Source organism: Beta vulgaris, chromosome 5, assembly GCF_026745355.1.
Source record: "Beta vulgaris subsp. vulgaris cultivar EL10 chromosome 5, EL10.2, whole genome shotgun sequence".
In the NCBI taxonomy this organism is placed as follows: domain Eukaryota; kingdom Viridiplantae; phylum Streptophyta; class Magnoliopsida; order Caryophyllales; family Amaranthaceae; genus Beta; species Beta vulgaris.
Genome location: NC_079206.1, coordinates 43299511 through 43322402, shown reverse-complemented (window position 1 = coordinate 43322402; position 22892 = coordinate 43299511). Strand labels below are relative to the sequence as shown.

The following is a 22892-nucleotide window of genomic DNA, read 5'->3' as shown; positions in this document are numbered from 1 at the left end:
TATATAAAAATTGACTATATATAAATGTGATTATATGATAAACTTACTATACTAAATACTAGTTGCATATGCAGGCGATGCGTGCGTCGACAATCGTATATAGTTATTATATACAAATTGACATGTTTTTATTTAAAATTATTTTGATAGTGATGTAATTTATTGAGGTTCTTTTAAACTAAAGGTAAATGATTTTTAACTGTTCAATACTGTTAGGGTAAAATTTGGTCGATGAATTAATAATTTACTTTTCAACGACTTTAGTAAAGTTCTTTAACAATTATAAATGTTAATAAACCATATTGTTTGAACTTTGTAAATATGAAATATTATGTTATCACGATATATGACTAACTTTTGTTGGTTGAAGATTCTAATTGATTTCGTGAATTGATTGTGTCAATCTAGTTTGTCAAGTTATTAATCTTATTGCATATTTCATTTTTGACCTACTCATATGGCAAGTTTCATTGATTCCCATTTTTCAATTTTTTATAAAAAGAAAAAAATTGTTTTAAATTATTAGAGGGTATTTTAGTCACTTCAAAAGAGGACACCACACCTCATCCCTTTACTTATATAATAAAGATAAAATGATTATATTGTAAAATTTCTAATGTAAAATAAAATTATTATGAACTCAGTCTATTCAAATTTGTTTTGTTGACGCAATTTATCCCTCAAAATTGTAAAAAGAACCAGTGTTCTCCTTTGCTGATGCGGCTAACAGTAAAAACAATCTTATCATCTTCCTCAACTTGAAACTGTCATTTCCATCGCCATTGTTTGCTTCCTCCTTCATACTCTTCCAACTACTTGTACAATGAGACCTTCACTTGTGTAAAACAATCTCAAATGTATATCCACAAAAGAATGGCCTTTTCAACAGCAAAACTATCAGAATTACCATTACGCAACACTTTTCCATTCACCAGATCCCACTGCTCTTCTTCTTCTTCGTCTTCTTCCCTTTTCAAATCCCCTAAACATTCTTTCTCATTCACAGTAACTTTTTCTTCTCTTAAAACTACACAACCGAGCAAAAACCCACCTTCTAAATCTCCTCAAAACCCTCCCAAAACCCCTTCTTCAGCTCCCTGGCTCAAAAAATGGCCCACCCTTGACCCATCTCCTGCTCCCATTGATTCTGACCCAGGTAATGCTTTTTCAAAGGGTAAATATGTGGAAAATAGGGGGCAGAATGCAATTGAGAGGATTGTTCATAGGTTGAGGAATTTGGGTTTGGAATCAGATGATGAGGATGAAATTCGTGAATTGGGTGAAGAAAGTAGTAGGGGAGATTTTGAAGAGGAAAAGTTGGGTGATTTGTTAAAGAGGGATTGGATAAGGCCTGATACTATGTTGGTTGAAGAGGAGAAGAGAAGTGATATTGGTTTGTTACCTTGGGAGAGGGAGGAGGAGGAAGAGGTGGGTGGTGAGATTAGAGAGGTGAAAGAGAGTGAAAAGAAGGCGAAACGGGTTGTAAAATCGGCGCCTACGTTGGCGGAGATGACTATTGAGGAGTCTGAGTTAAAGAGATTGAGAGGACAGGGGATGGTGTTGAGAGATAAAGTTAATGTGCCTAAAGCTGGGCTTACTCAGGCTGTGTTGGAGAAAATTCATACTAAATGGAGGAAATCTGAGTTGGTTAGGTTGAAATTTCATGAAGATTTGGCTCATGACATGAAGACTGCCCATATTCTTGTGGAGGTATATCTAAATTTTTGCATAAAAGATAATGCTTGTATAATTTGTGCTTGTTTCATTCATATAATAATTTAATGGCTTGTTCAAAACAACAAGGCTTGTTATTTGTGATAATATGGAATTGTGGAAGTATGACTTTCTGTATTTGGTGAAAATGTTGATCTACATTACTAATAATATCATGTGACATACTAGTTTTATTCTTCGGCAATGCGAAAACTATGAATCAAATAATTGTTTTGGTGGTTAAGCAGCGTTGGCTGGTATGAGAGTGTTTTTATAAGAGAATGGATATCTTTTGTCGCCGAACCATTCATTTATTTCATATAAGTTTGTTGCAGATGCATCTTTATCATAATTATATGTCGAGCTTTATGTTACCATTTGGGTTTGCTTGTAGAAAGTAAGAAAAAGAAGAGGTCTGCTGCCCCTACTATGTAGGTGCATGTATGTCTGCTTTTAAACATGCTTCTTGACATTTTTGTGCTACTCTCATGTGTCTTTCTGTCAAAGCTTGTTGGATAGTTTGCTGTAAGTATCTGGTGTCCAAACATTACTTGGTAGTATCATCCCAAGTGCTTGTCATTTTGATCCTAAGAAATGCAATTTGTTTTTCTGGTTTTTACTATGATGGAAAATTTGAAGTTTTAAGATCTTGAAAGGATAGTGATGCTGTCATTTTATTTTGGAGAAATCAGTTCATGTGCGTATTTTGCAATACAAAATCTTTGAGTGCTTTTAGTTACCTTTTGGTGAAAATTATATAAGTATTTTTGGCGAGTTTATAAGTCATTAGGAGGAAAATGGTTCTATTTTGAAGAAAATTTATTTTCTTGACAGCGCCGAACTGGAGGATTAGTTTTATGGAGATCAGGAAGTGTTATGGTGGTTTATCGGGGAATGAACTATGAGGGGCCACCATCTAAACCTTTGGCAGATGCTTCTTCTGTAAATATAGCTGCAGTAAATAATGAAAATGCTACTGGTGCATCTATAGAATCTATTTCGTCACAAGTAAAGCCTCTGGAGCACAGTAGGAGTCTAACAGCAGAGGAAGCTGAATACAATGATCTTCTTGATTGTTTGGGTCCTCGATTTGTTGATTGGTGGGGTACAGGACTACTACCTGTTGATGGTGATTTGCTTCCCCAAACTGTTCCTGGTTTCAAGTCACCATTGAGACTGCTCCCAACCGGGATGAGATTGGGGTTGACTAATGCAGAGTTGACTAATCTACGGAAACTTGCCAAGTCACTCCCTTGTCATTTTGCTCTTGGTACTGGTTATCCCTTCTTTGGAGCTAATTATTTGTTTCGTGTTCTGTTATGTTATCTGACATGAACTTTATTTTGGATTGTGAAGGTCGGAATAGACATCATCAGGGCTTGGCAGCTGCTATAATTAAGCTTTGGGAAAAGAGTTTAGTGGCAAAGATTGCTGTAAAACGAGGAATTCAAAACACTAACAATAAGCTGATGTCAGAGGAGTTGAAGGCACACTTCTTTCTCATCTGTTGTATTTTTTTTGTTTGCCTTTTCTGTTATTGATGGTCATGTCAGTCAGTTTCTGATGTGTGGTCTTATGGCTGTTTAATGGTCCTTACTCCTTATATTCACCTCCAGCTGTTTAGTTACTTGTTTCAACCAATTGAGGGTGCGTTCTCTTCAGTTTATATTTCCATAACTTATCTGAACTCATTGAACTTATTGCGACTTATTGAAGCTTATTTTATAAGGTGTTAAAACTTATTGGAAATTTCTAATACTTTTATAGAACTTATCAGAAATTATAAGAACTTATTAGGTTTGGACTTACTTTTGTAAGGTGAACTGAGTGCACCCTTTTCTTCCTTGTTGAAGAACTATTATACTTTCAACATTAGACATTGATATCAGCTATGCTTAGAGAGAACATTGTGTGCTCTAAAGTCTAAAGTCTTCCTCAAAGGACTGGCCTTTTGCAATCTATGATTTTAATCAAAATTACGCATCAGATCTATGAACTCCTAATCGTTGTTGACTTATTGTCATACTAGTTTAAGTGCTTTATGATTTAAAATTGGTAATGGTGGCACTTTTTAATTGTGGACATGGTTATTTTACAACAATTACAAAAACATCTTGTTTCCTCTATTTCATACGCAAGGTAATTTGGTAAGAAAAAGAAAAGTAGTTAGTCACAGGTGTGGTGATAATTTGTGGCTGAGAATTCTGAAACTTATAATTAGTAGGTGTGCAAAGGTGATTATTGCACAAGAAGATCTTAAAAGTAGCCACTATGCATCTATTAATGGTTCAAGATACGCAAAGTAAATCCTAACTCTTGAGCTAGCTGTTCCTATAAATCATAATCTGAGTTCGAAAATGCTCCTAGGCAGAGGCTTTTCTTGCAGGCCCAGACCCAGTCACTCCGACACTCCTGGTTCCTGAGTGCAGTGACCTAAGAAAGGTGTTGCCTACAGCTTCCTTCAGAAAGGTCCAAGGTGTAGTGCCGAGGCAGCTTGAAAGAAAAAGCCGAAGAGGGATAGTAATGTCTATATATTTTCCCCTTTGGTTATCGTTAGGTATTGTTTGGTTGACATCAAATATCATAGGAATTAGAAAATCCTAGGAAATTAGATAATAGGGAGTTTCTTGGTTGGCATAAACATAGGAATCTTCTGTTCGTGGAAAGTTTTTACTTCGCACAAAATGGAGGAAGTTACTTACTATTTACTAATGTCCTTACTCCTTAGGCAAGTGGTACTCTCATAGGAAGTTATACTTCTCATGATCAACCAAACACAAATTTTCACTTCCTAGTTAATGCTATAGCATGGGCGAAACAATTTCCCAGGATACTCCCTCCGTTTCCTAAAGATCTTCCCACTTACTGTTCCTACAGATACCAAGGAAAATCAAGTTGTGTGGGGCATGGTGTGAGTAAAGTAGGAGAGAGAAAGGGGTTAAGATAAATAAACAAATAAAAAGGGGTTAAAGTAGGAGAGAGAAAGGGAGTAAAATTGAATTAATAATGTAATGGTGGACCATATGATAGTGACATGAGAGGGTAAATAGGGAAATTTGTTTTGCCAAATAAGGAATAAAGCAAAAGAGGGAAGATCTTTTGGAACCCTTAAATGGAAAGAGGGAAGATCTTTAGGAAACGGAGGGAGTATATGACTTCCTACACACATCTAAACGAGCACTTAGTTTGGGTATTTTTGGAGATGTTCTAAATGAGGTTTTCTTTTGCGAGATTTTAGAGCTCCATTGCCAATTGCCAAGTCATAAATTTTTTCCAATTAAAAACTATTTTGATGGAATAAAAAAGATAATTTATGTTTAATGGAAAAAACACTTAAAATCTATCATGAAGTACATATTATCATAAAATGGAATACTAAGAGTATAAAATTATATTACAGTACTCAAAAAGTTATTAAGAAGTAAGTGTTACCTTATTTAAGGAAAAATAGAGGTATATATTATATAATATCCAATCTCATTTCATGATGAATTCTATTAAGAATGAACTACTGTGCTCTATATGTTAATAACCTGTGTGATGAGTGTGCCTAATCAAGCACAGCCGAGGACCAATCGACAACTAGTGGCTTGATAGCCATGGACGTAAACAAAGTTCAACAAATAGGAATCTTTTGTCCACAATCACACACATTTTAAGTAATTTGGTGGTCTTTGAGCATACACTACCTCCTTGCTAGATATATGAGGGAATGAATATACAAAAATAAGGATGAAAGAGAGAAAATTTTGTGAGAAAATATTAAGATGAGAAACAAGAGTATGCAAGCTAATTGTTTATGATGCTGTTGCCTAACCTATATTTCGTGTTTATGAAGTTTGAAAATATGCTTTTTTATAGTTTCCATAATGTATATTTTCAATTGGTATATCTAAATATACTTTTCCAATCTGTAGTATGATTGAGAGTATATGGGCAAACTAATCGTGTGTGTGAAATTTGATACTATAATTAGCTTGTATTTAATATGCAGTCCTATGTTAATGGTTATTCATCCCAAGGAAATGAGTATAGTAGATGTATTAGATAAGTATCTATGTTGGCAAAATTATCCAATAAATTTCCACATTTACAGGTAAATTAAGGTAGAAATAAAACATGTAAAGATGTGAATGCACACAATTTCAGTGTAGCAATTTCAAATATTTACTACTAAAGATTTTAGACGGTAGGTAACTCATGATTTAAAACAATGATATATTGGCAAATACTCTTATCATATATTCATATCTGAACATGCTGACTTACTCTATAGCAGTCTTAGTGGACTGACAGAGTGAGCTGGAAAGGGGCTTTTCCGTCTTTCCGGGGAAATCTAATCAAGAGAGCTAGCTTCGGTCTCACGTAGCTCACCTAAGAAAGGACGGAGCTGTCGAGTGAGGATTGGCGAAGGGAAAACAGTAGCCAGTGCGCAGACAAAGTAATCTCAAACACAAAGCGTGTGAACTAAACGAGGTCAAAGTCCCCACTCAGGGACTCGACGTATCTATGCATGGACGCTCAGAAGGAATTTCGCTACCTTAGGACAGTTAGAGTTACTGCCGCCGTTTACTGGGGCTTCCATTCAAAGCTTATAACACTTTTCCTTCCGACCTTCCAGCACCGGGCAGGTGTATTTTATCATATCTATTTTATACATATTAGTAATTATCATAAATCCATATATTTGACTTTTGAAAATCTCTAACATCATTATAACCTCTCCAATTATTTATCCCATCAAGATCCTTCTATCCCAAACTTCATTGGCCTTCCGTCGTCTTTCAGTGGCTTTGGTTTTGCTTTGTATTCCTTTATCCTCCTCTTTTATTTCTTTAATTTTTATATTATTATAATCAATAGATAGTTTATGATATTAAGTTTATTTAATAATTTATCGTTCTATCTTATTCTCATTAATTTTAAAACTACCAAAATTAACTACAACTCGTGCATCACATGGGTTCCAAACCTAGTATTTATATAATTCAGGTTCTTTTTGGGAGCATAAAAAGCACCACCTAGAATTGTCACGTCATAATTTGTACAAGTAAAAGTAAAAAAAATAGAATAAAGATATATTGAGAGAATTTTTGATGATGAAAAATTAGATTTTGGGTTTACTTAAACAAACCTAAGAAATAAAATACTATGGAAATTGAATATGAATTTTGCTACATAATTAAAAATTTTAGAATTCTTATACTATTGGAGAATGCTTGAAATATATTCTGAAATAAGATCCATTTATAATATAGTTAAATTTTTTTTGAATGACCCGTGCATAGGAGCATATAACAATAAAATAACAAGATGAGAACAATGTTATAATAATAATTATAAATTATATTAGGAATACGAGTATATGATTATAATTTATAGCAATAACGTATTTGTATTGGTATTATTGAAGTAGGAATGGAGAGTCAACTTTATACCTATAAAACTCTATCATCAAACACAAGTGTCCAACCCGTGCATCGCATAGGCTTTATACCTAGTATGTATACATGTATCTATGGGTTTTGATGTTTATTGTTCCAAAGTTTGTAATAGGGTTCAATATCCTCTTTTTTCACTCTTCTTTGGTGCTTTATTCTTCTAGTTTTCATGCTTTGCAATCTAGATGGAACACATCTAGTGGATTTCGTTGTCATCTTAATGCTGCTGGTAGCAAACTCTTCAAGTATTGACGGAGAAGAGTCTGCTGACAAAATCTTTTAAAAAAAAGATGGTAACACATTTGCTGTGGTGCAGACACTCACAGGAGGCACCTTGCTGCTTCGGAACAAGTATTTTATTGTTATATATCGAGGGAAGGATTTCCTTCCGAGTAGTGTTGCTGCTGCTGTATTGGAAAGACAGGAACTCACAAAAAAGATCCAAGATGCTGAAGAAAATGCAAGAGCTGTATCGTCTGAGGCAAGCAGCTATGAAAATGAATATGCACTTGCTGGTACATTAGCCGAGTTCTATGAAGCCCAAGCGATGTGGGGCAGAGAAATATCAGTTGAAGAGCGAGAAAAGATGAGAGAAGAGGCTTCTACTGCTAGAAGTGTAAAGGAGGTCAAGCGAGTGGAGCATAAATTAGCTCTAGTAAGTATCTCAATCTCCCCTCTAAAGTTGAGTAGACCATATATTTTTGAAGCTAAGTGCAAAAGATGCAGTAAAATATGTTTTGGCTCATATAGTATCATAGCTTTTAGTTTTGTGACATAACATGAACTTTTGCAAGTCAAGTTGAACATCTCGTTGCGTGACAGTGAAGATATTTCTTTTTCCGTCTGATAAACTTATCAGCTTTTAAAACTTAAACTGTAAAGGGGCATATCAAAATGACTTCACTCTGTGTCTTTAGCGTTCGTAGTTTATTGTTACACAGAAAAAATTCAACCGAAGGGATATCGAAAGATGTAAGGTAATGGTTCATATGTTTACATTGTTCTTTTCCGTTTTTGATATAAAAGATTAAAAGTTAAGTTAAAAGCTCAGGCTTTCTCTGGTGCTAGTAAACAAAGATATTGATATAAAACTATGATGTTTATATTATTCTGGTAAACAGTCTAAATATTTTGTGAAGAAATGAATAGATATGGCATTTCCCGCTCTTTCACTAGTTCTTTTACTTGAGGCCTTCTGCTAGAGCTTTCTCATAACCCTTATATGGTCCTTCATGGTGTAGTAGGATGGAATATTCATAAGTCATCTAATTTTATTCAAATATAGCTTTATACTCTAGACAATTTACTCATCCGGCTCTATCAAATTTGCACAACTTTCTTGTAAGTTCCAAGGCCTTACACCTCTAACCAGGTACATTTTTCTTAGAAGAAAGCATATCTAACTGCTGTCATAAGTCTAGTATCGTTCTTTCCATCATCCATTTGTAGTGGAGTAGGATGGAGTATGGATAGCTCAAGTGATCAGATCTCATTCTTATCATTCATGCACTACTTGCTATTGGAATTTTCTCTTTCAAGTTTCTAGGCACTTTCTCATAACCAGGGGTGTTTGCCTAAGAATGCTGCACAGCTTAGATTAGTAATGAGCTGAAGCTCTATCTTCGGTCTTGTGCTTTCTTTATGTAACAAGAATACTGGTGCCACTGTTCTGGTTTTATGGGTTGATGATGAGATGCTATTGTTATTAGTGGTTATGTGGAGTTCACCTTGACCTACCAAGGTCTATTTTTTCTTTGTGTTAGATATTTTGGATAGGCTTAAGCTTGAGAGAACATTTGTAACATTCATTCTTTAGGGACTAGGGTGCTTTCAGCACGCATCATAGGGCTTCATGTAGATTGTCCAATGATAAATTATGCTCTCTAAGCTTTAGGCAGGGGGTGTTTGTTTGAATTCTTTAAAAAGTCAGCACCTTCATTTACTTATAATCACTAATAAAGGTTTGTGAGAATCCAACACAAAAGTTTGGCCTTTAGCCAGAGCTTGAATACTTGAAAAGCATATGGGATCAGACAGAGAGAGAGCTAACAATTTTTCGGCAAAAATAACTTAGTGTGGTCTTCCCATCCCTAATATATAATGGTTTTTGTACATTGTATCCCTATATTTGTTAAATTTGTATATTGTACTCTTCTCAAAGTCTCATTGTAAGCCTTGTGCTTTTATATGCATCTCCATGATGCCCCTATTATTTTCATATTCATTGATAAACTTAGCTGGAGAGGTGCTATAGGCATTACAATCTAATCTTGAGGTTTGAAACGAATTTAATTAGTTTAAACTTCTAGTTGTGGACTCTGAAGAAATCGGATAAAGTTTAAATTTGCACAATTTATAGCAAGAAACTTAATCATTTGAACTAGTTCTTAACCTAAATAAAAGAGTTTAGGACACATAAATACCTCATTGAGAATCTTTATCAACAAAGATACTCCCTCTGAATTGGGACATTTGCCTTTGCACATGGACTAAGGAAAAAGTGCGGAAGGTTAACTGGTTAAGAGAAGGAGAGTAACAAGTAAATAAAAAGTGAAGAAGGTAAAGAAAGGGAGAATAAAAGTAATTAGAAAAATAAACCCTAAATGGCAAATTGTCCCAACTTTTTAAAGAATGGAGGAAGTATTAAATTAGGTTTATCCGTTTATCATTGAGACACTTATAAATTCAGATTGATACTGCTGCACTGCCGTGTGGACAATGTAGATTTTCAACAAAAGGGGGTACAACGTACAAAAAGTTTTTAATTGTGATAATAATAATGATGATGATGAGAATTATTGTTATTATTTTTAAGGTTTTTTCACCATATACCCCTTACAATTTTTTATATTAACCACATATCCCAACATTTTTCAAAATTCATCATATACCACTGAGTTTTGGGGCAATACGTTGAATTACCCTTATGACTAATGATGGTTAACTCTATTAGTCATTAACCCCAATTAACCCTAAATAAGGCTAAAAACCCTAATTAATCCCAATTAACCCTAGTTAATCCTAATTCTCTCTCCCTAACCCCCTACCCGCCCATGCGGCCAAGCAAACCCCCTACCCCTTAACCACGCAAACCCCCACCCCTTAACCACACAAACCTCCACCCCTTAACCACGCAAACCCCTCACCCCTTAACCACGCAACCCCCCCCCCACCACCCCCATTCCACAACTCCCACTCCCCCTATTTCGAATCTCGCAGCCCCCTACCCCTCCCCACCCCTTCGAATCCTGCAGCCTCACCCTTCCCTCCACCCCCTTCGAATCACGCAGCCCCCCACCCCTTTGAATCACGCAGCCCCCCACACCTTCGGATTCTGCAGCCCCTTCAAAATAAGCCATGGAGCTTACTTTTGCTTGGCGCACTAGCAAGTTTGTTGGTGGCATTGTTCATCTTCTTACAATTTCCTCTTCTTGAGATAATGCGAAAGTCGAAGGTGGTGGTTGGGGGGGGGGGAGCAGAATTCGAAGGGGTCAGGGGAAAGGGGGGGGGGATTTACGTGGGTGGGGGTTGGGGGAGAGGTGGGGGGCTGTTGGTGATTATGGAGAGAGAATTAGGTTAATTATGGTTTTTAGAGTTTTTTAGGATTAATCAGGGTTGATGACTAACGAAGTTAACCGCCGTTAGTCATAAGGGCATTCTGATGACTTTTGAAAAAAGTAGGGTATCTTGTGAATAAAAAAAATTGTCACGGGTATATGGTGAAAAAACCGTTATTTTTATTGCTATTATTATTTTATTATTATTTTGTTAATAATTTTAAAATTGTTAGAAAGTGACAATGGACCTCGTAAATTTAACTTTTTGTCACCTAATATACTCCCTCCATTTCCTGAAGATATATGTATGGCAGCAACATATACAGAGGCAAGGAGGAGAAAAACTGTGGAAGTGGGTCCTTTTTGTTGTGAGAGAATGTGGTTGTGAGAGAGTGTAGAATTATGTGGGTCCGGCAAGTGAAATACGGTAGCTTAGAATGGGAATACACTTTTACCAAATAAGGAATATAGTAAAAGTAGGAAGATACTTTCGGAACATACTTAAATAGAAAGGCAGGAGATCTTGAGAAAACGGAGGGAATAATTGATTTTTGTATAAAACTATTATGTAAACAACTTTATTCATGGTACCACTCTCAACTAATGAATTTTGTCCAAAACTTGCAACATGTAGGTCCTAATAGTTTTCCGTCGAGGCCAACCCCCTCCCCTTCACTTCCTAGCCCAGTAATTGATTATTGTTCTCTTATAAAATTCCTCTTATCGATTTTGTCAATGGCTGATGCCTGACAACACGCACACAGATTAAAGCCAACAACAGCAAGGTTTGGTAATTTACATTCATGGGCGTATGTTGTTTTGAAATAGTTGAATTGGGTTTCTTTTCTATATCATTGAGGTTGATTTCGACCAAAAACTAGTTACTATTAGATTCTTGCTAATTATAAAACCGCAGTTGCTACCTTTTGTTCTTGCTGCCAGTTAGTGCAATTATGGATTACTTGTTGCTGTTTGGCCCTGACAAATGAAATCTGGAAACAAATTTGAAGAGAATAATTAGTTGGCAAAGAGAGGGGGAGAGGGGGGAAGAGAGAGAGAGAGAGAGAGATAAAGGTGAAGGAGGGATAGAGATTCAGAGTCTTTGGCATAAAGTGATTTATAAGGTAATATTGCCAAATTCTGCTAATGATAAGAATAGTTACAGTGTTAATCACAACAACAATACTTACAATTACAATCATAAGAGTAACATATTGATGATAATATTGTCTTAATCATCGTCGATATTGAAGGTATGTTTGGCAACATACTATCTTGTGCTATTTATAATCTTCTATATATGATCAGGCCCAGTCGAAGAAGCTCAAAGCAGAGACATTGTTAGCGAAAATTGAAGCATCAATGATACCTGTTGGTCCGTCTGATGACCTAGAAACAATCACGGACGAAGAAAGGTTTACGTTTCGGGGGATAGGCTTGAGAATGAAGGCGTACTTGCCTCTTGGTGAGCAATTCTTGGTTTATATCCATTATGTTTAGATTGCTGTAACAAATGATCAGGGTTAGTCCATATCTTATGGAAGTATGACTTCTTCATATGTTATGATATATTGTAGGTGTTCGTGGTATATTTGATGGTGTAATTGAGAATATGCATTTGCATTGGAAGCATAGAGAACTTGTTAAGTTAATCTCCAAACAGAAGACCCTTGCGTTCGTGGAGGAAACAGCAAGACTGTTGGAGTATGAGAGTGGTGGCATATTGGTCGCTATAGAACGAGTGCCAAAAGGTTATGCTCTGATATATTACCGTGGAAAGAATTATCAGAGGCCTATCAGCTTGAGACCAAGAAATCTTTTGACAAAGGCGAAAGCATTAAAACGTGCAATTGCTATGCAGCGCCATGAGGTTTGATGGTTTCCTCTCTAATTATAATAGACCAAACGAAGAAGGATGGTGTGACCACTAAATTTTTGTTTTTTCCCCTCTTTTCTCATTTGATATGAATTCTTGCAGGCTCTGAGTCAACACATATCCGAACTGGAGAGTAACATAGACCAAATGAAGAAGGATGGTGTAAGTAGTAATTCCATTTTTTGAATTCTAGGCATTATGATTATGTGGTCATAAGATGTCTTCAGCAGCTTGCGTAATAAATTATTTGGTATATCACTTTAGTCTTATTTCCTGTTGAGTCCTGAGCTCATGGCTTCGACTAGTTGTTTTCAACACAAGTGCTGTTTTCATGATATAAATGTTGTTTGGACTTTGGAGCTTGACATATTGCACGGAGTAGCTCCGCAACTGTGTAGAAGCTATGGCGTCTAGCATTAGATAAACACTTTTTTGTCTAGTCGTGCATAATTAGCAAATACTAGGGTAAACCAATCTATGAAGGTGACAGAATTTGTCTACTAATGCACTGAAGGTGCAAAAGAGACTATCAAAGTGGAGTGGGTAATCAAGCACAAAACTATGAGTCCTGGAAGTGGGCCTAAAAAGGGGCCTTGTAGGTAGCCTCCCTCCTTCCCCAACAAAATTATGTGGTTGCTGTTTCTAGTACTTAAATTATGACCAGGGTTCATCTTGTTTTGATCGATGTTTTCCTGCTGTTGGTTGCCAATTATGCCGCAAAACAAGCCAATGAAATCCGAATTAGTACGTACGTGGTCGTGTTGCTTGTTAGCTAATTTATGCATTTTGTCTAATTTAGCCACTTATGACCTGATCTTGCCATTGTGTTACGATGTCCGCTCAGATTTTGACATCTTTGTATGACCGGACATTCCCATTATGTTATGATGTCTCTCTCGAGCTTGGATCTCGATCACCCCTCCATTGCTTTACTCATTCTTCTTCCCTAATTTTATGATGGTTCTATAGGATATTAATAAGTTCGCTTACAGATCAACATTTTTTAAGATTGGTCATTCAAAATGCCAATCAAATATGAAAAATGCAATCACTTGCTTCATTAGTTCGAAAAAGTGGGCCACTTATTAGTATAATTGCAACAGGGGTCATTTTCGTTTTGGTCGGAGATGCAAAAATAGGGGCACATTCCCTTTTTGTCTCCTTACCACACTTCCCTTAATTTTCTTCCGTCAGTTGATGAAAGTTGAACCAATTAGCAAAAGGTTAAATATGGGATGACTGAATCTCGTATTTCTGGAGGAGAGGGGAGGAGAAAGAAAATTTGAGTGCAATTGAAAGGGTAGTACCATTTGGATGGCCAAAAAGTGGCATCCTCTACACCAACCACCGTGGAGGATGGAGGCAGAGGTGACAGAAGAAATGGAAGGAAATTGGGAATATAGGCACGTATGGATCTCACATTCTCTGTTTCGTATCTCTAACAAAAAGAACAGGTTTATGTGACACTCCTTGCATTTTATAATATTGATATGCTACTATTAACTTTAATACCTATGTTACATGGGTTACATGTTTTTTTTATTTATTTCGTTTTGATTTGGCTGATTGGCGCTGCTTTCAACACAATTTTGTTGTAGTGATTGTCCAAAACACCCAAATGATTTCTAAGAACTACTTCCTCCGTTCTTTAAAGGATGCAACATTTGCATACTACACGCTATCCAATGCATTACTTTGATCCTTAATATCTTTGATTTGTATTAGTAAAAATTATAAAAAGTTGATATTATGAAATTATATATGAAGACGAATCAAATAAGATCCCATTTGACTATATTTTCTCTTGTACATTTGTGAGAGAATATAGGTTAAGGTTGGTAGATGAATAGTGGTTGTTAAAGAACTGTGGAAGTAACAATTCTTAGCAATGGAAACAGAAAGGGGAGCAAACCTGTAAATATCAGTAAATATAGGATAGTAGTTGTATTGAAATGATCATAGAAATTCCTAATTACAACCCTTAACATTCGAGAGGCCTCTGTAAAATTTATAGCTTATTTTATTGAACAATCCTTCTCCCTAGTCTCTATACATCAGTCTCTATTTATTACGTTCCCCTCACTTTCTGTCTTAACTAACTTTTGGCAAGTGTTAAAACATTCTTCCATCTTAGTTTCTTCTAGCTAACGTCATTAGTTCCTTATCAATTACTTATTTGCCCTTGCTATTCTGTTTCCTCTTCATTCTAGCAATGGGGGTGGAGGTGGGTGCTTAGCAATAGTGCTCATGCAGGCATGTCAAAAAGTTTTGAGTAATAGCTATGTTCATTGTTGAAGAACCTGGAAAACCCTAATACAAATGTTTAATTTTGGTGTTGTTGATTGTTTCTAATTGCTGACATTGATAATTTTTCTCTTTGCCATAAAATTTTATTTTCATTTTTGCTGTCAAACGTGAACAAATGATTTATAATGAAAAGATATTGATTACAGTATAGAATATGTACTTTTATGTACTTTCTCTATCTTAAAATACTTGCAACCTAGTAGAATGGCGTGCAAATTAAGGAGGAAAGAGTAAGTGGAATTATTAACCTCCTTCCACTTTCTAATCATGCTTATTTTAGTTTGTCCATACGCCTCTTCCACTTTCTTTTTGCTCCTCAATTTGCATGCCATTCTACGTGGTTGCAAGTATGTATTTAAAAGCAGAGGAAAGTATATATATAGATGCATATTTTACGTTTTTTTGCCAATAATATTTATGGTCAGCATTGGGTGTACAAAAAGGAAAATGGATGGTGGTGAATGTCTATCTTTTTTTTTGGGAGGGGGGGGGGGGTTGGGGGAGGGTGGAAATGATAAAGGTATTACATATGCAGTTCATTGAAAATTTAGAACCACTCCATCTTAAGAGCATTAGAGCATCCAATGTATTTATTGTGATAGTCATATGCTCTTGAGATTCAATCATGTTCATTTACTATCTCATTTTGTCTGCAGAGTTATAGTGAAGTCGCGGAAGATGGAAAAGCCTTGAGCTTAGACGGAAAGTTTGGCCATGCCTCAGAGAGCAGCCAAGTGAGACTTTTTACACCTCTGTCTTCAGTGATATTATTCGTATTACTTTCATTAACTCTTTTGGCAAGGTTTCGGAAAAAGCCAGGGAGGGGGGGATTAAAATGTGGTGTCAAATAACTGGATTGTGGAGATAGGATCATTTGAAATAAGTTCCATGATGAACGAGGCAACTTCTGACAATAGGTTTTTACATCTTTCTGCAACAATATCTTGTCGATTTTGCAGATGACTTATCCAGATTCTAGTGATGAGGAAGAAGTTGACTTTGATAATTCTACTGATGAGGAAGATGATGATTTTAATAATTCTGATGATGACTCCCTTGAGTTTGAGGACCACGATAAATCCTTTCGTTAAGTGTTGAGAGAACTAGATGCCTAACTGGATGACACATTGCTAAGGCTCAAATGAAGGTAATATATTGTAACCTAGGTCTCCTACCTTTATCGTAAATAGCAGTCCATTTGCTACAGCGACTTTATCATATGAAAATCTTACGTAATGTTGCTGAACATATGGTGGTTGAGATTTTGTTTCTTGTGCCTTTTCCTTCTGTCTTCTTTTTGTGTCATAACAGCTACTTACCATATATCTCATTAGTATTAGTTTATGTAGGCTCACATTTAACAGAGCATTTATTGATCTAAACTAGCATTCTGGAAACACATGTTTTTTTACACGAGCCATCATGTTAGTGTAAAGTATGAACTTGCAAGTGGATTAGTAAGAACTAACTCTTTGTTACATCTTTATTCGCGGATTAACATGATATTTTCATGTCTGTGTTCCCTATTCAATGATTAAAGCGGCACGCCACGTTGTCACCTTAGTATGGTGTTAAAAGAGTAGAGCTTCTAGCTTCCAAATAAGATGAGCCGTAGGTGAAAGGGGGATGAAATTGTGTATAGCTTCTTTAAATATGGTAGAAATGATGAAGAAATAATTATTAATTGTATGCATCTTTAAGAAGCCCAAATACATAGTAACCAAAACTAAAACAATTGTACTATAGTCTTTAGGTAAAAATTGTGGCATTCTCTCCAAGAGAACTAGAATGGAGTTGGCATTAGTGTGGATGATATCTTACCAAAGTATGCTGCAGAGGTGCACAAGAACTGTGATATAACTATGAGAGTAAAGTTATTTGTTGTAGGTTACTTGTAAACATTATTGGTGCCTATGCTCCTTTTATTGGTTCAAAAGACCTTTTTACGCAGTAGTTCTAGAAGGATTTAGAAGAGGTGGTTCAAGGTATCTCTTAAACAGAGGTGATTGATTGGTGGCTATCTGGATTCTGGAGGGGTTTGTAGGGGCAAGGAGCCTGTGATTTGAGAGTGTCCTTGGAGAATTTGATTATGGAAGTAGGAGTGCACAACAGCACAAGTGACCGAGTTGACCCTGCTCAAATAAATAAAAAATCCCCAGCTGGACTTCTCTTTTGCATGTGATGTGATTTAAGCCAACGCGTGGTTTAGATAGCATAACACTCATTTGATGACTTTTGGCTGGTATGGTGCACACAAGTTAATTAGTTACCTTATGATGAAGAGGACTAAAAGCAGCAGTTGCGGGGATTGTAAAGTCATACCTAATGAAAGTATTAGTGCTCAATAAAGAGTTGTTATTGATGTTCGCATCAAATTTAGTGTGAGAAGAGCAATAATGTTCAGTATTTGTCATAGTAGTATGCTGAGGTAGACTTAATTTTACTTATATAAATGAAAAACTGTATGTACAGTAGGAAAGAGATCTGAAGAGTATCAAGGAAAATATCTTAATACACAATGAAAGACATAGTGGTTTAAAAGGTAAATAAGTGATCAGGGAAGATAGTTTTGCTACTTGAAGATTGGAATACATCGGATGAAGAGATTGTTGGGTAATACAAGGACACAAGAACGAAGACAAAAAAAAGTAAAAGAGACTAGATATCTTAGTCCAGGGGAGTGTATAGTACCAAATAGAGGAAGAGCACTATAGATCCAATTTTCAAAACAAAGGTGATGTATACAATTCAGGGATAAATTTAATGTCACACAATACATGTTTAGGTTCCTACTGGGAGTAAACCACTTCATGAGAAAACTCACTGAACAAAATCTAGTGAAAGAAATTACGCTTAATTTTTAACTTATTTTATTTACCAGATTACCATGCTTGTTACAAAAAGGGGGGGGGGGGGTTCAAGGCCAAAAGGACTAGTGTGACATAATCTGGTTTTCATCCGAGAATAGGATATTGAATGGGATGGATCAGCTTAATACAATATATAGCTACTCTTTCTCTTAAGTGAGTAGAAATAACCTTTTTATTTCAGAAAGGATAGATAAACATCAAAGCCCAATAGTGGAAGGCTTATGACAAGATACAAATGTCCATTGTTTGGTGAGAAATGACTAAGAAGGACTTGCTACCTCCGTTTCTTAATACAGACACCATTTTCCACTTTGAGATGTTTCATAATACATGTACCATTTCCTTGTTTAGTGACTTTTATAACTAATAAATAATAATACCCCCTCATTTAACTACATAATTGCGTGGGTAAGAAAAGCAATTACAGAATTTACAACACTCTCTCTCCTCACCCTTGGTTTTTGTGCCCAAAAGAAATGGTGCATGTATCAAGTGACAAAGCTATCACATAAGTATATCGATATAATGATAGAGATTGGGGAACTTCCATAAAACTTAACTTATTGTCAAAATTCATAACATCTAGGTGAGAGAAACATAACAATCAGGTGTTAATCTCTCCCTCCATCGCAAATCGTTTGCCATAATTTCCTTTTTTGGGTTGTCCCTAATTAATTTGCCACATGCCTTTCTTTGGAAATCTTTCTCTGTGCATTTTGTTCTACAATTATGCCTCACAAATACCCACCCAATTATTTCTCTCTATTTTTTCACTTTTCTAATAGTACGTGCCAAAATGATTTGTGGAAATTAATTTGGGACAAATGGAGTATAAGCTAATAACTAAATTGGAAAATAAGAAGCTTCCAGAAACACGTTTACCTGAAGTATTACGAAACTAAATAATAAGACAAATAATAACATCTACTCTAACTATGCCTAGTATAGTGCTATAGAAAAAACAAGATGAAGAAATGTCTTCAACCTCTGAATCCATCACTATAAGAATTCATATTAGACTCGAATTTCGACAGGTGTACAGGACATAAGCTCCATTACATAATTAAGGACATAAGAAACATTATGATTGGTAGGAAAATGTTACAGGATATTCCAACTACGATATTTTTACATCCACAATATGATCTGTATCTTTGCTGTACATTGTTGGTAGGTGTTATGTTTGTAATGCATATGCTCACTGCAAGTGTTGGTGTTAGCGATTAACTGATGAGTTAAAGGTAAATGCTATTACGCTGATACAAAGCAATATGTAATAGTTGGAGTGGAATTCGCAAATTTTGTACAGATCACAACTCTGATTAAGTGGGTCTACTGAGATATCTATTTATTTATTTTGGGCGGGACGGGTTACCAACTGATAAGTTTTTGAAATATGTGAGTGCATGTTGGCCTTTCAAGAAAGATCGTGTTTGAAAGATGAACGTTCTGAATTTTGATGCAAATTTTGCTAATTCTGATACTTTGAAAAATCTGCAGCCAAAGCGTTTCACAGAGATTGCTGAGCGGGATGTTTGTATGTACTAGGATTGCATCCCTCCATGATCATGGTGAAACCTTCTAAAGCTTTATGTCAGAACCTGTTTTGTTTTCTATTATCAGCAATCTATTAGTATCCAAGCATTCTACGTTAACTAAAATGATTACGTTCTTGGTTTTCAATCTTCAATCCTGTGTATTTCTAGAGTTGGGACTTGTTTGTTCACGCTAAATATAAATCTCACTGGTACCGCTAAAACTGCCTTATATATTTGTGTAATCCTCCTACAACCCCAAAAAATGGCTGGTTTTGTAAGAGTTGTGGAGAAAGGAAATGGAATTCTAATAATTTATATCTGGTTTTAGACTGCTTTGCTTGTACTACCTCATGTTTGCAACAGATAAATTACATATTCTGGGCTAAAGCTGATAGACTGGATCATACAACAGCTTGTATGGACCTCATACATTATATATTTTTATTGCGTCTCTTTGCAATAGGACATAAAGCATAAATTTATTTAAAAAAAAAACCCTTGTCGCCCAATTGTTGAGATAATTTTTTTTTATTATTATTATTAAGACTAATAACCTCTTTCTTAACCTTAGCGATATTTGTCTCTGGAAAAGATGGGTCTGAAAACGGTTTTTCTCCGAATGACCCTTTTTAAGTCGAGTTTGCTTCTTTTGTGCAGGCCATATCGATGAGAAGCATTCATTCTACTATTGTGAACTTATTGTTTAGCTCGAACCATGGTTAATGTTAAAAGGTTATGTAATTAAATCAGCTATCGTTTGAATGAAAGGTGAAATTCTTCTTATGATTGTCCAATTGATTAAGTGAGTCCATTTATCATGATACACATAACTCTAGTTTTTTCTCATTTGGAGCTCTTTCTATTCTGCGGATTTTGCTTATTCGAGGGCTTTAAATGGGAAATGAGCAAAAAAAGTCTGGGAGTGCACTATGCTTACAATACATGCAAAAAAGTAAAGTGTGATTACATGCATAATGTTTTGTGTGAAGAGGAATGGTAAGATTATCACTTGAGTTATTACAAAGTCTCCAATGTTGACGCGAGCTACCAGCGCACCACGCTCTGTCCATGCTCTGTGCACGGAGCAAATGTCTTTCGTTGACCTCATGAAGCTTTTTTTGAAATTCTAATTTATGGGTTGCCTGGAAATAACTCATTCATTTTAGGTAGGATTTTTCACATTATTTTCACCATATTTCCTTTCTAAATACTCAACTCCTAAACGCTCAAATGCTACACAAACTCCATTAATTCTCTTTCAAGTTTCAAGAATTGCTCTTTCGAAAATAGTTATTCCTAAGACCAAGAGAATTCTAGTATACTCATGAACGTCCTTAATATTTTAATTTCTTTTTATTATATTATATTTACTAACAATTTCTTTTTCATGATGTAGATATTTAAAAGATTTATGCTTTGTATATGCTAGCATCTTGTTCAGATTTCGTATATGTATGTTCATGAATGTTTGATTGTCTTTTTATTGCTTTCATAACCCCGATAGCACATGTTTATTTTTACTAATGAAAGACCTAAGTAAATTTTAACACCTCGATAATTTTCTATTTTTCAAAATACCTTTTTAATATAAAATTTAGAGAATTAGCAAAGTATTATTGTTCGTGTGATAACATATCGGCTTATTCAGAATTTTGCAGCTGAAAAAATCATAATAAATAACTTTGAAAATAAACTTAGTCAAGCAAAAGTCAACTCCAAAAGTCAAACCAACATAAAGTTAAAAGTCAACCTCAAATATAGAATTCAACTAGCAAAGTATAAAATCAACTATAAAATGTAAAGTTGACACAAGCTCTTCAAATTTTCGAATCCATGATGCATCATCTTCAAATTGTAAACGACGATGCTCTATTTCAGAGAGATTGTTCACCAATTGGGTCATCACAGGATTAATAAGGCATAATCGTAATCAACATATACACACAAAACATGTATTAGCAAAGTTGAGTACTACATAGTAAATAAATATGAAACATAACATGTTACTGATAAACATTAAGCATGGATAAATAATAATATAATAAAATAGCAAAATACTTTTATTAAACTCCATAACCAACAAGTTAATTTAATATAGATGGAATAATCAACGGAACGAGTTGTCTGAACCAAAATCAGTCTTCAATCTAGAAGACGAAGTATGGGCGCGACTTCGTATTCTCCTGACCTACGATATCGAGGAACCTTTTAAATAAAAATAGGACACGGAGATCAATCCACCATGTGCTCCAACTCATACTAGTCCAACACTTTAGACGTGCATAAATCTAAAGCTATTGCTATTTACTTTCCACTTTACGTGATTAATAATGTCATTACTTGTTATGGCTCTTAAGTAGGACAAATAATATAATCATCAAATATATATAAACTTCCATTTTTTATCTGAGGATTAGATAATGTGATCATCAACTTAACAACCCAATATTAAATCCATAACTTTTATTTATTTATAGAACGAAGTCAACAACCAGCCAACCTTTCATAAGTGAATAACCAACTTACCAAATAAGACCATCAGTCCTAATAATGTAATTAAATAATCCAAAGGGAACAACATGATTCAATCATGATCCAATACCAACATAAATATTAATCCCTCGTGTGAATTAATAAGTAAATTTCCCACATTCCATATCCTTGCATTAGTCATCCATACAAACATAATATCATCATCATAAACATGCTTCACACAATGGCAGAAAACATGCAAGCAGTGGCGGATTTACCTCATACCACGCTGGTGCACGTGCACCAGCAATAAATTAAAAAAATCACGCGTCACAAACTTCTTTTCTCTCACTCACAAATTCACAATCGCAGTTCGCAGACTTCTTTCTCTCTCATAAAACCTCAAACGTTCTCGTTGGTGGCTTGACTGGCTTCGTCCGGCGACCTCAGCGGCGGCGCCTTCGTGGTCGATTCGTGGTGGCTTCGTCACTGCTGGTGGGCTGGTGGCTTCGTCCTTCGTGGGTCGTGGGAGATTCGTGGCTTCATTGGTGGGCGTTTGGGCGATTCGTGGCTTCAAGTGGTCGGAATTCGTGGCTTGAAGTGGTCGGAAATCGGATTCCTTGGTGGACGACGGTGGCCGGATTTCTTATTTTACTCTAGGTACATCTTAATCTACTCAATTTGCTTGATTTCTTGTTTTACTTTATAGATTAGGGTTTATCAATTTCATGAGAATTGAAAAATAAATTGCAATTTCAGTTGTTATAGGTGTTTATATATCAGATTATGTAATGTAGAATTGTTATAAATGTTGATTTTGTTGTTGTATTTTGATTTGTGTGTTATAGGTGTTTGATTATTGAAATTACATTATATTTAAATTGAGTGTTATCACTTTATTGTTGATTTTGTTGATGATAGTTTATGGCTTATGAGTTATAACAAATTGACATATGTTTCATTTGGTGAGAAACATCAAATTGACATATTTTTCTAGTACTATTTGGTTGTATTTTTGTATAATTATTGGTTATATATTTATTTTCTTTTCGGTTGAAATTTAGTTTGGAGTATTTTTTATTAAAAATTATTTTGATTTAGTGAACGGTAATTAATGG

At 35.3% G+C, this 22892-nt stretch overlaps 1 protein-coding gene across 1 annotated transcript; it reads left to right on the top strand.

Annotated features, from left to right (window-relative positions):
• The first annotated feature begins 674 nt into the window (after nucleotides 1-674).
• LOC104893575 (CRM-domain containing factor CFM3, chloroplastic/mitochondrial) lies at nucleotides 675-20148 on the top strand. Its single transcript, XM_010679702.4, has 11 exons — nucleotides 675-1710; nucleotides 2548-2983; nucleotides 3070-3200; nucleotides 7471-7809; nucleotides 12020-12176; nucleotides 12289-12581; nucleotides 12690-12749; nucleotides 15551-15628; nucleotides 15854-16041; nucleotides 19265-19335; nucleotides 19960-20148. The coding sequence occupies exons 1-9, from the start codon at nucleotides 856-858 to the stop codon at nucleotides 15983-15985; spliced, it is 2481 nt and encodes an 826-aa protein (XP_010678004.1). The 5' UTR covers nucleotides 675-855; the 3' UTR covers nucleotides 15986-16041; nucleotides 19265-19335; nucleotides 19960-20148.
• The last annotated feature ends 2744 nt before the right edge of the window (nucleotides 20149-22892 follow it).

What these genes read in the sequence shown, in the direction of transcription:
- LOC104893575 (XM_010679702.4), top strand. Translation starts at nt 856, where the DNA reads ATGTATATCCACAAAAGAATGGCCTTTTCAACAGCAAAACTATCAGAA. An exon ending in CTGCCCATATTCTTGTGGAG is followed by an intron (nt 1,711 to 2,547) that starts GTATATCTAAAT and finishes TTTTCTTGACAG; the next exon opens with CGCCGAACTGGAGGATTAGT. An exon ending in ACCAAATGAAGAAGGATGGT is followed by an intron (nt 12,750 to 15,550) that starts GTAAGTAGTAAT and finishes TTTTGTCTGCAG; the next exon opens with AGTTATAGTGAAGTCGCGGA.